The following is a 15,183-nucleotide window of genomic DNA, read 5'->3' as shown; positions in this document are numbered from 1 at the left end:
GAAAGAAAAACAAACTACCGTACTCGCTTAAGAAAGAAAAAAAACTGTCGTACTTTGCTTACTAAAATCTTATAATGAAACTGTCAAACTATCTCTTATGTTAATAATTATATCCATCTACCTAACTATCTATCTGTGTGTGTGTGTGTGTGTGTGTGTGTGTGTGTGTGTGTGTGTGTGTGTGTATGAAAAAGAATATACCATTGTACTCTATCCGTGTATACTGTTGACCTCCTCCCCGCGTGTCCGCCCGAGGCACGGACGATACATAAATAAAGGGGTTTGGATACAGCCATTGATCGGGAGTGTAATATTAACAAAGGCACCGAGATGGAAGTGGAACCGTTGGGAACAGAACAGGAACCATTAGGGACAGAATTGGGACCGATGAGGGAGGAATTGGAACAGTTATGGAATCTTGAGACAGTTAGGGACAGAATTGGAACCGTTACGGACAGAATTGGGACCATTAGGGACAGAATTGGAGCCGTTAGGGGTAATACGAACCGTTGAAGATAGAATAAGAACCGCTAGTGACAGAACTGGAACCAATGAGGACAGAATTAGAACCGATGAGACCTGGACTGAAACCGTTGGGGACAGGAGTGGAACCATTAGTGGCAAAACTGGAACCGTCAAGGATAAAACTGGAACCGATGTGGACAAAACTGGAACCGATAGTGACAAAACTGGTACCGGTAAGGAAAGGGTTGAAATATACACACTCTTGGTTACATAAGGCCACATAGGGGGCTGCAGAAGGCTTGTACGTGTGTCCTGAAGGAGTGCGTACATGGGGCTGCTGCAGAGGCTTGTGTTGACGGTCCCCTTTGCGTTGAGGGGCGTGTAGGGGCGTGGGACACAACAGCCGCTGTCGCTAATCTGTTTTGAAATGCAAATTGTGTTAAAGTAGAACAGAACGGTGCGATTGCTGCCTCTATTACCAACGCTACCACCACCACCACCATCACCACCACCACCACCATCACCACCACCACCACCACCATCACCACCACCACCACCATCACCACCACTACGACCACCATCACCAACATCTCCACTACCACCATCACCCCCACCATCACCACCACCATCACCACCAACATCACCACCACCACCATTACCACCACTACCATCACCACTACCACCACCACTACCACCAACATCACCACCACCACCACCAACACCACCACCACTATAACCACTACCACCACCACTGCCACCACCATCACCACCACTACCACCAACATCACCACAACCATCACCACCACCATCACCACCGCCACTATCACCACCATCATCACCACTACCACCACTAACAATAATAACAACACTAATTTATTATACCAATACTAATACTGCTTTTTCATTTTCTTCTTCGTCGTTTTCTCTTCTTATTATTATTATCATTCTTCTTCTTCTTCTTTTTCTTCTTCTTCTTCTTCTTCTTCTTCTTCTTCTTCTTTCACTTTTTTCTTCTATTACAACTACTACTACTACTACTACTACCATCACCACCACCACCACCACCACTACCCAACAAAAAAGGCAGAAAAAAACAGAAGCAAGAGACGAATCACTAAAAACAAAACAAAACAGAAAACAAACAGAACACAAAAACAAAACAAACACGGAACTCAAACACAATAGACGAATTAACGCAACAAAACACGGAATCAGATTCTGTACCCCGCCATCACATCATCATCGTCATCATCTGCTGGTTCGTTTGAATGCGTTGTTTGCAGAGTGTAATTGATGTGCATTCGAGTGTAGGCGAAGGAAGGGAGGAACACACACACACACACACACACACACACACACACACACACACACACACACACGAACTAATGTAACGAAAGGATAAATAAATAGAAGGGAGAGTAACATGGAAAGTAAGAGGTAAAAGAGAGAGTGGGATGACGAGAGTTAATTAAGAGAGTGAGCAAAGAATATAAAAATTTGTATGTAAATAAATATATAATTGAACAGAGCAACTTAATACAAATAGACAGAGATATAGATAGGTAGATAGATAGATAGATAGATAGAGAGAGAGAGAGAGAGAGAGAGAGAGAGAGAGAGAGAGAGAGAGAGAGAGAGAGAGAGAGAGAGAGAGAGAGAGAGAGAGAGAGAGAGAGAGAGAGAGAGTACATAGTATTGAAAACCTTAACTTAGAAGAAATATAAAGAGAAACACTATAATCTATTTAGGGAAGGGAGATAGATAGAGATAGATACATAGATAAATAGATCGATAGATAGATATACAGACAGGCAGACAGACAGACAGACAGACAGACAGACAGACAAACAGGCAAACAGGAAGAGAGACGGAGAGGGACAACAGGAAACAGAGACAGAACAGAGGCAGAAAAAGACGGACACAGACCCACAGACAAACACATACACACACACACTTAAATCCCTCCCCCCAGGCTATCCCGTGTGACATAAACGACTGTCAGATTAAGAGGGGAAAAATAAGGGACGCCAGATGTTCCCGGACTGACTTCCTGATTAATTTGACGGAAAAATGCTAAGGACGAGTGAAAGAAGATGATTATAGTGTCGCGTCCCCGGAAAGATGCGGTTGAAGGGAAGAGGAAGAGGTAGGGGGAAGGAAGAGAATGGAAGAGGAAAAAGGGAAGGGAAGGGAAGAGGGGGAGTAGGGAAAGGAGGTAAGTGGGAAAGGGGAAGAGGAAGAAGGAAGAGGGAAGGGAAGAAGGGACAAGAAGAAGGAAATGGATAAAAATTAAGTGTTTTGTTGATTTTTTCTTTTTTTTCGTTTTATTATAGTTTCATTTTATTCATTTTTATTGGTAGAAAGTATGAGATAAAGATAGAGAGATAGATAGATAGATAGAGATAGAGAGAGAGAGAGAGAGAGAGAGAGAGAGAGAGAGAGAGAGAGAGAGAGAGAGAGAGAGAGAGAGAGAGAGAGAGAGAGAGAGAGAGAGAGAGAGAGAGAGAGAGAGAGAATTGTCAATGAGAAAAGAATGAAAGAAAGAAAAGGAAGAGAGAAAAAGGAGAAGAAAAAAAATATAATACAGTAGAAGACATGAAGGAAATGAAGAGGAAGGAGGAGGAGGAGGAGGAGGAGGAGGAGGGGGAGGGGGAGGGGGAGGATAATCCATTGGAAGGGTCGAACTGGGGTCCTCCCTTCACACGGTCTTAGTGACGCAACCGCTTCCCCAACCTCCTCCATAATTAGCTTGTCGGATTAGTAGGGTATTAATATCTCTCTCTCTCTCTCTCTCTCTCTCTCTCTGTGTTATTTTCGTTTTTTTTTTCTTGTATTTTCTTCCATTTCTTCTTTTTCTTCTACTTCCTCCTTCCTTTTCATATTTCCTTCTTCCTTTTTTTTCTTTCCTCTCTCTCTCTCTCTCTCTCTACCACCAAGTCTGGACCATGGGGTCTGTGTGGTCTGATTTTCTATGTAAATCTATGTAAATCTCTCTCTCTCTCTCCCTTCCTTCCTTTCCCTTCCTTCCTTCCTTCCTTCCCTTCCCTTCCCGTCCCCTCCCTTCCCTCCCTCCCTCTCCCTCTCTGTCTCCTTATACTATGAAAATAAGATAATAATAATAGGTGAACAAAAAATCAAAGTTGCTGTATAGTATTATGTCGACAATGTTTATTATTTACTGCACACTAACTCTCATTAAATGCAAGATATACAGATTATTTAGAACCTTTGTTGAAGAGGAGTTTGAAGTCAGGCTGATAGTTGAAGAGAGAGAGAGAGAGAGAGAGAGAGAGAGAGAGAGAGAGAGAGAGAGAGAGAGAGAGAGAGAGAGAGAGAGAGAGAGAGAGAGAGAGAGAGAGAGAGAGAGAGAGAGAGAGAGAGAGAGAGAGAGAGAGAGAAAAGGAAGGAGGCAAAATAAGAGGGAGATAGGAAGAGGAAATGGAGGAAAAGAAGGAGGAAGAATCAGAGAGAGAGAGAGGGATGGAAAGAGGAGGAATAAGAGATAGAGGAGGAGGAGGAGGAAGTGGAGGAATAGGAAGAAGAGGAAGAGAGAAACAGAAGGAGATGGAGGAAGAATAAGAGAGACAGGAGGAGGAGGAAGTGGAGGAAAAAAGGAAGAGAGAGAGACAGGAGGAGGAGGAAGAGGAGGAGGGAAAGGAGGAAAAAAAAGGAGGTGGAGATGAGCGTACATAGATGAGGAAACACACACACACACACACACACACATCTTAAAACACTATGATTATCCAAAAACTGACATAATACATCAACAAACACACACACCATCCTTTCAAACAAACTTATATATTTCAATTATTATTATTATATCACAAACACCCACAAATTAAAACAAACATACACTTGATAGACCTGTTTACACACACACACACACACACACACACACACACACACACATCATGACATTCCTACAGCTGTCACATAAACCATCAATAAGAAAGTGCAAGAAATTGGTCATCCTCTTCCTTGACAAGAGACGCAAATAAAAGGAAATATATATAATGGTAGATATATATTTCTTACACACTTTTAACATTAATACCCTATACTTTACTAGCCTATAACACTACCCCTCACTTTCTACTCTCCCCTCCTCTCCCTCTCCCTTCCCTTTCCTTTTTAACTCTTAACCTCTCCTTCTCCAGCCCATTTCAAGCCCATAACACTATTCCTTTCATTCTCTCCTCTTCTTTCCCTCTTCCCTTCCCCAGCCTGTTCCAAGCCTATAATACTCTTCCCTTCACTCTCCTCTTCCTCTCCTTTCCCTTCTCCCTTCCCTTTCTCCTTTTCAATCCCCTTATAAATCCTTCCCCAGCCTGTTCCAAGCTTATAATACTCTTCCCTTCACTCTCCTTTCCCTTCTCCCTTCCCTTTCTCCTTTTCAATCCCCTTATAAATCCTTCCCCAGCCTGTTCCAAGCTTATAATACTCTTCCCTTCACTCTCCTCTTCCTCTCCTTTCCCTCCTCCTTTTCTTCTCATCTCTCTATTCTCAGCCCTTTCTCTTTCCTTCCTCAGCTCCTCTCACTTCAATCTCTCCCTCTCATCCCATTCTCTCTCCTCTTCCTCCAGCCCCTTACAAGCCAGAGATGGAGTCTGTGAGCTCGGGGCTGTCCACCATGGGGCTGTCGCATTGCTGCTGGGCCTGTCGCTGCGTCAAGGCACTCATCAGGCTTTGCTGTGAGGCGAGGAGCTGCTGTTGCTGTGGTGGGTCCTGCTGGCTGTGGCCGTGGCTGTGTTGGTGGAGGGTGTCGTCAGTGTAGGCGCCTCCACTGCCTGTTGCCATGCCTGGTGAAGAGGTGATTGGGTGAGTAGCTGTTCATTGTTGTTCTTAGTGGTGGTAGTAGTAGCAGTAGTAGTAGAAGTAGAAGTTGTAGTAAGTGTGTTAACTGGCAAGTACTGTTAACATACACAAAAAATAAAAATAGGAGAAATAGTGGAATGAAGAGATAGAAGGAAAGGGAGAGATGGAAGAGGTAAAAGGAAAGGGAGAGATGGAAGAGGTAAAAGGAAAGGGAGAGATGGAAGAGATAAAAGGAAAGGGAGAGATGGAAGAGGTAGAAGGAAAGGAGAAAGGGAAGAGATAGAAGGAAAAGGAGAAAGGGAAGAGGTTGAAGGAAAATTGAAAAAAGGAAGAGGCAGAAGGAATAGGGGAAAGGGAAGAAGGAAAGGGGGAAAAGGAATAGATCATTATACTAGAATATCATCATTATCATCATCATTGTACTGCACCCAAGACTATGATAAACTATGTAAGAAAGGGACATCCACTTCCTTGTGCTGAGATGTCATGACTGTACATTACACTAACTTAAACTCTTACTGCTTATCTTCTACTCTTACACATCTAGTCTATAAAGAACACTTGATAGGGATATTGTACCTCACCTATGCATAATGAGACACCTTGGGCTGCCCCTGTGCTGGCTCACTGACCTAGAGGAGGAGGGTGCTGTGGGGTGGCCTTGGCGGAGGTGTTGGTGGAGGTGCTGGCGAGGGTGGTGGCGGAGGTGAGCTGCGTGATGAGGCTGATTAGTGTGGCGTTCTGGGTTGACACGGTGCTCAGGACTTCCTTCACAGTGTTGTTTTGGTTGGTGATGGTTTGCTGAAGGCTCTGGGAAGGGAGGGAGTGGGTGATGCTTTGTTATGATGGCCTTTATTCGTGTTTGTAAGGGTTGCTGTTTTGGGGTTGTCTTGCATAAAAGGGAAAGACAGTTGGTTCATTCATGTCATAACACAGCCTGACAGGACAGCAAGTCAGCACAAACAAAAGCAATTATAGTAAAGCTCTTCGGCAGTGGCTGAGTGGTCAGCATGCAGGTACAGCATCCAGGAGAATGCAGGTTCATGTCCCACCTGCCACAAGCTGGGATTTTTTTTAGTCACTGCCGAGTGGCCAAAGATGACCGACATGCTGCCCTGAAGACCACCTGTCAACCCGGATTCTAGATTCTCTCTCTAAAAGAGGATCAAAGATGAGCTCCGAGGGGCAGCACGAGCCAAGCAAGATAGCGCCACTATAAACACTTGCCTGCACCATGATGGGCTGGGCCGACCACCAGGCCCCACCAAGAAAGCCTACCCCAGCCGTAAACATAATAAAAAGAAAAAAAATGAACTCTGTTTTTGGGGTCACTGGGATGGACTACAGTAGACTACATACCCCATCACAGCATAACACAGCACACTCCAGCCTCACCTGCATGAACCTCTCCTGCCGTTCTGTGTGTGCCTTCAACACGTCCCTGATCTCCGTGAGGGCCGTCGAACACGTCTCCAACATGTTGAAGGTCTGCAGCTCCATCTGAGAGGGCTCCAGGCTGTCTACGGAGGTCATCTTTTGGGGGACCTGGGGCGCCACTTCACCCCGCGAGCCCCCAGACCCCGCCCCAGACTCCACCCCCAGGTCACTGTCCTCCACGGCCCCCCACCAGCGGTCCCTCGCACGCTGGGCAGCACGCCGACTCCTGAGGGAAGGAAGGGAAGGAGGCGAGGATAGTATGGGGGTGAGATTGTGAAGGTAGGAATGGAAGGTGGAAATGAGAAATAGATGGTCAGGAATAACAATAGAGGCAGAAGAGCAAGAATGAGAACAAGAACATGAAGAAGAAGAAAAAGATGGAAGAAGGAATAGAATTAGAAGGAAACAAGGCTGGTATGGGTGTGGGATATAAAAAAAAAAGTGGAAATGGAAGATGGAAATGGAAACAGAAGAAAGACAGAGGGAAATATGACTGCTATGGGGGTCGGATTATAAAGAGAGGAAACAGAAAATGGAAATTGGAAAAAAAAATCCATATCACAATTCACACTTTCCCCATGACCCCATACCTTCCTCTCTTCCTTGGGGGCTCACTCGTGGCGTCCGCTGCCTCCACCTTGCATTTCTCAGCCCCAGCAGCAGTGGTGGTGGTCTCCGTCACCCCAGGCATAGTGGGGGTGTCGGGGTCAGGGGTGGTGGAGGTGAGGGGGCTAGGGAGGCCTTCAAGATCTCGTCCGTCAACACCAGAGGGAAGTTTCTCGATTTTCTCCTTACGCATCAACGGAACAATTTGGTCGAGGATTTGAAAGTATGGCCAGTCAGGGCTTGCTGTGGAGTAGCCGCCTTTGATGTCCTGAGGTAAGGAAAATGTCATGGTAGGCTGGTTATGAAAGGAATTATAAAAGTCTGAAGTAGAAGGAAAAGGGAAGGAAAAAGGATTATAATAAGCTAGTTCATGGCGACAGCAAAGGAATGTTAGAAGTCCAGAAGGAAGTACAGAAGTCGAGAGCTACAACCGAGGAATTACAGAAGTCAAGAGAATGACAACCAAGGAATTACAGATGTCAACAGAGCAACAACCAACAAACAAATCAAATGAGTCAAGAGCCAGGACAGAGAACCAGGAGGAGAGAGAAAACAATGATCTTTGCCAGAACAGGATAGCATATGACAACAAACAAACAGAAGTGGATTATATTTGGAGAAAAGCCTTTATTCTGCAGTTTGTTATTTATTTGGAGTGAATTAGATGATGATGTTAATTTGTAGACTGTCACATAAGTCTACAAGATTGACTCAATTCTTCAACAATTCAAATAAGTGATGACAATTAGGTTAGGTAAAAACAAACATCGTTACTTTTTGGACACCTACCATATACTTCTGAAGGAGATTGGACCATTTTTTCCTGGCCTGTGTGGGTGATATCACATTCCTCAGCCCAAGCTCATCCACAATGCGGCTAAACAGAGGAAACCAATAATTAATTTCTGTAATTTAGCCTTACGTTCTATTGCAGTTATTAACCTCATGTCCTATTACAGTAAATTAACTGGATGCTGGAAAGGGTTTGGGAAATGTATAAATCACTGTGGTAATGAGAAATGATAACCCAACTCAACCTAACCTAACCTAACTTCATTAAACCTTGTGTGTAACCTGCCAAGCTGAGACCTTCCCCTCCCGCCTTGTCATCCCGATCATAGGTGTTACCTGTAGGCCTTCTCACACTGGTGCTTCCTGCCGTTGAACAAGTGGCGCAGTTTGTAACGAAGCTGAATGAACTCTCGGGTGGACTCGTCGGACCCTGAAAAGTGTATACTGGGTGTGAGTGGACAAAGGATGTGTGAATCAAAAACTAATGTTACTAATTAACTAATGTAAACAGACTTAACACTAATGCACCTAAACTAAAAAATAATGCAAAACAACCATAATTTAATAATAACAAAGAAAAATTTTGTTGGGAAATGAAGCTTGCTTACAAAACAGGGACAGAAACTGATAAGGAATAAGAAATAAGGAGAAAATGAATGAATGACGTGAGTGACAGTAAAGGAATGGATAAAATAGCCAACACAATTACAATCAAGTGGAATTTTCAATATATTATAATTTTAATTAACAATAATAATTAACTAGAATTTTCAGTCTATTATAATTTTAATGATTTTGTACTTGTCCTCACCTCACAGATAAAATAACTATGAAACCCTTTTATATTCCCTAAACAAACAATCCAACTTCTTCATAGCACACTGGGAAAGGACATCACCAACGGCCTCCTTTACACAAACAGCCCAATGTAACCCACAGACAGAGGACTCACAACATTTCCTAGTTGAAGCTTACCTGTTTCAGTTACATTTGAGGCTCAGATTAATGTCTTACATGGCTCCCATCTCTCAATATGTCAATAGTTTATATCAGTTGATTGGCTGATGTTGTTACCATTATTCTCTCTCACTTTATAAACTTTGACAAAACTTATTTGAGTATATCCAAGAGCATTATTGTGGAGTATAGTTTTGAATGAGGTGATTGAGAGAACATTTACCATTTCATCAGATACTTATACCAACCACAGCCACAAGACGTAATGGAGGCAGCTTACACGCATTACAGCCATTGATATAAAGATTTAAAGACCAGGAATAGCTTTAGTAACTCCATAAAACAAAAACAACAAAGAAAATCACCACCTGTCTCATCCTAACACGCAAACTATTGAACCTTACCAACAGACAAACAGGGGGCAGCTTGCACGCGTCACAACTATGAATTTGTAGCTTTAAGAACCAGAAGATACACTAATAACAACATAAACCAGAGAAAAGAGAGACTGGAAAGCGAAATGAGTGTGAGGTTGAGGCCCGCCCGTCCTGCCTCTCGCCTCCCTTGAAGATGACTCGGGGCGGCCACGCAGCCATAGACATCTTGAAGACACTCCCTCGCCCCTGTGATATATTGTGTTTTAGGCGTTGTTTGCTCACACTTAACACCGGCGTTCATGGTGGTGCCGCGGCCGTGGGTGTGCGTGCCTGGGGGCCGCCTGGTGGGGTGGTGTTGGGGGTGGAAGGTCGCGGGAGAAGTCTTCGGGGGTCTGCAGGGCGGCACGTGGCAGTGTTTGTTGACGTCGCTTACAACACCAACACAGACACGGGTTTACATAGATGTACACAGATACACAGACCACACCCCTATTAATCAATCAATCAGTGGGGTCATGTGTAGTGCCTGACCCGCCTGATGGGAGGGCCTCCTATAACTCACTCTGCGAGGAGGCACCTCTTTGGACTGGTTAAGGAGTGGCTTTTCTATCTCGCTGGTCGCGGGTTCGATCCCCGGGGCCGGTAAAACCCTTTCTTAGTCTGGATTGATTTCTCGTGAGTTTTTATACGCCGTGGTTGTCTCGTACAAAGACAACCCGGTGAGCAGGGTCGGCTTCTGGGCAGCGTGCCACGTGCCCGTACAGCCGGATATATGTCGAAAATCAGTCTCACGGAATAGTCACCGGTTTGACTACGGCTCATGTGACTTCTTTATGCTCTTAATGTCTCTCCCATTCATTAAAGTTCGGCCACAAATACACACTGGTACCACGGCTCATGTGACTTCTATACCGATCTCCCACCCATTCATTATAATCAGGCCACAAATAAACAAGGCTTTGCGGCTCATGTGTGACTCCCTTGTGCTCTTAATGTTCCTCCCATTCATTATTCCTTTGCCGTGCTCCCATTCCTCATCGTTAATATGTATCCGCATACCATCCGTCACCAGGAGCTGCTCATATATTCGCCATGGGTCATCCTTTATCAGTCTACCTCATGCTATGCTCCATTTGTGGTTTATTAGCGTTTTGTTGGTGTTTTTTATATTGTTCTTCTTCTTCGTGTTCTTGTTCTTCTTGGTCTTTGTCTTCTTCTAATTATTATTATTGTTCTTCACTGTCTCGTTTTTTCTTGTTCTTGTTCTTGTTGTTTTTGTGTACTCTCTCTCTCTCTCTCTCTCTCTCTCTCTCTCTCTCTCTCTCTCTCTCTCTCTCTCTCAGTCCAGGTGTGTCCTCGCGATTGATCACACGCACCTGTCCCTCTGTCCCACTGTTATGTGAGTGTTGTTATTTTATTATTATTATTATTATTATTATTATTATTATTATTATTATTATTATTATTATTATTATTATTATCATTATCATTATTGGTATTATCAATTATTGCCATGACATTTTACTTACTTTAACCAAATTAAAATATTTGGAAGTTATATTTTCTTTTTTGATGAGGTTATTATTACTTTTATTATTACCTAGTAGTAGTAGTAATAGTAGTAGTAGTAGTAGTAGTAGTAGTAGGCCTAGTAGTAGTAGTAGTAGTAGTAGTAGTAGTAGTAGTAGTAGTAGTAGTAGTAGTAGTAGTAGCTAATAGTAGTAGAAATAGTAGTAGTAGTAGTTGTTGTTGTTGTTGTAATATAGAGGCATTCATGATGATGATAATAGTGACGATAATGATGATAATAGTGACGATAATGATGATAATAGTAATAATGATGAGGAGAGGATGACACCGCCTCCGTGGCTAAGTGGTTAGCGTCAGTAACTACAAATCTGTGGTCCTGGGTTCGAATCCCCGGGCAGTCGGCGTGCAGCCCACCAGTTGCTTATCCTCCCTTTCTGGCTGCTCGATAAATGGATACCTGGGGACACCTGGGGAAGGCACGCTGTGGTAACCCGATGTCACACTGGCCCAGGTTGAAAGGACAATGCGATGGAGATGAGCACCGGAGCCACGCGCAGTCATAGCGTATGCCCCCAACTTTACCTCAATTCTCTTACAGGCGACACACACGGCCGAGGGTGATGGAGGTGCTGATGGTGATGATGATGGTGATGGCAGCCAACTTTTTACAGGCAATATCGTCGTCATCAGAACTCTTCCCCCAGGTGCGTGTGTTCGTGTGTGTGTGTGTGTGTGTGTGTGTGTGTGTGTGTGTGTGTGTAGATGAATAGATACAAGGCATATATGTCCGTGTGTATTTATGTGTGTATTTGACCCAGCAGACAATAAAAGAAGCACACACACACACACACACACACACACCGTTATTAATGACTTTCGGAACAACAAAAACGAGTGTGGTGAAAAAAGAACGAGAAAAAAACGTGTTAATATCTCGAAAGAATCCATAGGAGAGTGTTGACATTCATAGTGCTCTCTCTCTCTCTCTCTCTCTCTCTCTCTCTCTCTCTCTCTCTCTCTCTCTCTCTCTCTCTCTCTCTCTCTCCTTTTTTTTCTACCTTTTTTATTCAGTCGTTCGCGTGTGTGTTTCATCCCCTATTAATATCCACATTCCTCTTTTCCCTTTTTCCTTTCCGCACTTTTCGACCCTCTCCTCCTCTTCCTCTTCCTCCTCTTTAATTCTACTCCATCTCTTCCCCCCCCTTTCGTCTCTTCCTCTTCCTCCTTTCGCTACCCACCTTGTACTCTCTCCCTCTTATTTCCCTTATATCCGTTGTTCCTCATCTTTCCTTCATCCTAGCGTCACCCATCCCGTCCTCTTTCCCTCTTTATTCCTCTCTTATTCATCCGTTCTTCGTCTTTCCTACTTCCTCCTTCCCACCATTCAACTTTCTGTCCTCTTTATCTCTTATATATATAGTTTACTCATTCTCGCCCGCTTCTCATCTTCCTTTCTCTTATCCTCAGTATTCCTCACCCACCTATTCTCCTCTTCTTCCCTCGTACTCATCCTCTCCTGCGTTTCCCTGCCCCCTGTTCCTCTCCCATCAACATCACACACCCACGTCAATGTCCTCCTTTTCCTCTTTTGTTCCCACTTACTCGTTTTTCATCTCCTTTCTCCTATTTTGACTCATCCCCGCCGTTTTCACTCTTATTTTCCCCATTCTCGTCCGTTCCTGCTCTTCCCATTTTCCTATTCCGCCCCTATCAACACCACACACCCACGTCCCTGTTCTCTATCCTCCAGGTCGGCGTTGAGCCTTTCCTCGGGGCTCGGTGCTGGGTGCCGGGTGAGCTGCTGGCCACCACCGCCACCGCCGCCTCCTCGACACTCTTCCTTTGGTGTGCCAGGCAGTGCGGGCGTGCCGAGGACTGCCGCTTCTTCTCCCTCGCACGTGAGCCTCACGACTTTGATAGGTTAGGTTAGGTTAGGTTAGGTAAGTTAATATTAGGTTAGGGTAGGGTGGGTTCATGGGTCAGAAGCCTTGTCAAACTATCACTACATACAAGTAACAAAGACCCAGATGACACAAGCCTTGTCAAACTATCACCTTGTCAAACTTTCACCCTGTCAAACTATCACCCTGTTACCCTGTCAAACTATCACCCTTTCAAACTATCCCCCCGTCACTCTGTCAAACTACCACCCTGTCACATTGTCAAACTGTCACCCTGTCATCCTGTCAAACTATCACCCTGTCAAACTATCACAGCAGACACAGAATCCTTGCCAACCCACCCCCACACCCACGCAACCAAGACTTACACAATGATTCCTCCACGCCTCCCTTGCAGCGGGCGAGTGTCGGCGCTACACAGGGGTCATGTCGGCGGAGTGCAGCGTGGCGGGCGTCGGTGAAGGAGAGGCGAAGGTGTTCATGAAGTTCCAATCCAACCTGGCTCTGCTCCGACCCGTCCTGGCCTCCTCGACCGTCTATGACCATCGTGTGACCTTTGATGACATGGTGCGTGGAGGAGGAAGAGGAGGAGGAGGAGGAAAGGAGGGGTCAAAAGAGCAAGAGAGGAAAATACGTGGATATTAGAAAGGAAAATATGGAAAAAAATGATAGGAGTGTGGAGAAAGGTTAGGAAAGGAAGGGAAAAGAAGGAGGAGGAAGAGGAAAGAGTTAATTAAAGAGGATAGGAGAAAGATGGGGATATGTTGGAAAGGAATAGAACAGGGGAATAGGAGAGAGAGAGAGAGAGAGAGAGAGAGAGAGAGAGAGAGAGAGAGAGAGAGAGAGAGAGAGAGAGAGAGAGAGAGAGAGAGAGAGAGAGAGAGAGAGAGAGAGAGAGAGAAGAAGAAAATATGCCCTCAACCACACCACCACCACTACCACCACCATCACCATCTTACAATCACCACCACCACCACTGGAGTCTCGCATCATCACCTCACTCCTACCACCACCACCATCACCCCTACCACCACCACCACCACCACCCCCTAACCCTTCCCTCAGGCCCGGTACCCCTTCGATTGGACCTCCTTCCTGGACTGTCCGTGCACGCAGACCTTGCCGAACCAGTGGGCGAGCGTGGACCTCGGCGCCACCTGCGACGTGAGCCTCATCCGGGTGACGCTTTCCTTGGAGGCCCGAGAAACCATGTTCAAGACGGTGACTGTGTTTGTGAGTGTGTGTGTGTGTGTGTGTGTGTGTGTTTGGTTGGGGTGGAGGGTGTTTTGTGTTGTTTATCAATAGTTTTTATATCTTGTTTGTCTTGTTTATATTGTGTTGTTTATTTCGTTAATGTCTTGTTTATCTCGATTATGCATTGTTGTTTATCTTGTTTATCTCTGGTTTTCATCTTATCGTTTGTCTTTGTTTATCTCATCTCCCGTCTACCTCTCATTGTTTGTCTTGTTTACCTCTCCTGTTTACCTGTCCTCTCACCTTCCATCACCAGGTGGGCGACAGCGGGGACCCAACCAAGGACCCCGTCGTGGCCAGGTCGCTCCCCGCCACCAGGACGCCCAAACAAGTCATCACCTATGAGGGTAAGTGGTGGTGATGGTGATGGTGGTGGTTGTGGTGGTGGTGATGATGGTGGTGGTGGTGCTGGTTGTGGTGGTGGTGCTGGTTGTGGTGGTGGTGCTGGTTGTGGTGGTGATAATGGTGGTGGTGGTGGTGGTGGTGGTTGTGGTGGAGGTGATGGTGATGGTGGTAGTGGTGCTGGTTGTGGTGGTGGTGCTGGTTGTGGTGGTGATGATGGTGGTGGTGGTGGTGGTGGTGGTTGTGGTGGTGGTTTTCTCTTAATCTTTTCTTTTAATTTATTTCTCCTGTTCGTCTTTTTTATATTTTTCTTTTACGCAACCTTTTTATTCTGATTCCTCTTTTACTGTTATTGTTTTATTATTCTCTCTCTCTCTCTCTCTCTCGTGTCGTGTCGTAACCCCCCCTCCCTCCCTTCCAGTGGCGGCTCGTGGACGCTTCGTGACGATACAGCAACTGGAACTACTCCACCTTTGTTTTTGCAACTTGGAGGTGTACTGAGGGGCACACACACACACACACATACACACACACACACACACACACGCGCGCGCACACACGCGCACACACACACACACACACACACACACACACACACGGGCAGTAGACTCTAGACTGCATATGCAAGAACTTTCTCCAAGTCTTTACTGTTCAGTCTCGTCCTTCCTTCATTAATGGAACATCGTTGTAGCTTCACGGTG

General features: G+C 45.2%; 2 protein-coding genes across 4 annotated transcripts; one reads left to right on the top strand and one right to left on the bottom strand.

Annotated features, from left to right (window-relative positions):
- Positions 1-3,618: 3,618 nt before the first annotated feature.
- LOC127000845 (uncharacterized) lies at positions 3,619-9,903 on the bottom strand. 3 transcript variants are annotated; one of them, XR_007754553.1, is made up of 8 exons: positions 9,738-9,903; positions 8,458-8,551; positions 8,119-8,206; positions 7,314-7,597; positions 6,682-6,949; positions 5,919-6,096; positions 4,925-5,270; positions 3,619-4,820 (listed from the first exon to the last, which is right to left on the bottom strand). XR_007754553.1 is itself a non-coding variant. In XM_050864934.1 (7 exons), the coding sequence occupies exons 1-7, from the start codon at positions 9,754-9,756 to the stop codon at positions 5,059-5,061; spliced, it is 1,143 nt and encodes a 380-aa protein (XP_050720891.1). In that variant the 5' UTR covers positions 9,757-9,903; the 3' UTR covers positions 3,619-5,058. The 3 variants fall into 3 exon arrangements, 2 of the variants coding, with proteins under 2 accessions (XP_050720891.1, XP_050720892.1); XM_050864934.1 differs by having other exon boundaries at positions 3,619-5,270; XM_050864935.1 differs by lacking the exon at positions 9,738-9,903 and adding an exon at positions 9,483-9,664 and having other exon boundaries at positions 3,619-5,270.
- On the top strand, positions 5,168-15,028 carry LOC127000846 (uncharacterized). Its single transcript, XM_050864936.1, has 7 exons — positions 5,168-5,289; positions 11,584-11,689; positions 12,736-12,883; positions 13,284-13,453; positions 13,952-14,119; positions 14,397-14,487; positions 14,904-15,028. The coding sequence occupies exons 1-7, from the start codon at positions 5,267-5,269 to the stop codon at positions 14,981-14,983; spliced, it is 786 nt and encodes a 261-aa protein (XP_050720893.1). The 5' UTR covers positions 5,168-5,266; the 3' UTR covers positions 14,984-15,028.
- The last annotated feature ends 155 nt before the right edge of the window (positions 15,029-15,183 follow it).

The sequence above is a fragment of the Eriocheir sinensis genome, chromosome 19 (genome assembly GCF_024679095.1).
Source record: "Eriocheir sinensis breed Jianghai 21 chromosome 19, ASM2467909v1, whole genome shotgun sequence".
Classification (NCBI taxonomy): domain Eukaryota; kingdom Metazoa; phylum Arthropoda; class Malacostraca; order Decapoda; family Varunidae; genus Eriocheir; species Eriocheir sinensis.
The sequence above is the reverse complement of the archived record's forward strand: the minus strand, read 5'-3'. Positions and strand labels throughout refer to the sequence as shown.

Excerpts from the sequence above, each read along its gene's own strand:
- LOC127000846 (XM_050864936.1), top strand. The coding sequence starts at position 5,267 with ATGCCTGGTGAAGAGGTGATTGG. Across the intron at positions 5,290-11,583 it reads CCTGGTGAAGAGGTGATTGG|GCGACACACACGGCCGAGGG; the intron begins GTGAGTAGCTGT and ends ATTCTCTTACAG. Across the intron at positions 14,120-14,396 it reads TCAAGACGGTGACTGTGTTT|GTGGGCGACAGCGGGGACCC; the intron begins GTGAGTGTGTGT and ends TTCCATCACCAG.
- LOC127000845 (XM_050864934.1), bottom strand. Across the intron at positions 6,950-7,313 it reads CCCCCAAGGAAGAGAGGAAG|GAGTCGGCGTGCTGCCCAGC; the intron begins GTATGGGGTCAT and ends TCCTTCCCTCAG. Across the intron at positions 5,271-5,918 it reads ACAGCACCCTCCTCCTCTAG|GCATGGCAACAGGCAGTGGA; the intron begins GTCAGTGAGCCA and ends CCTCTTCACCAG.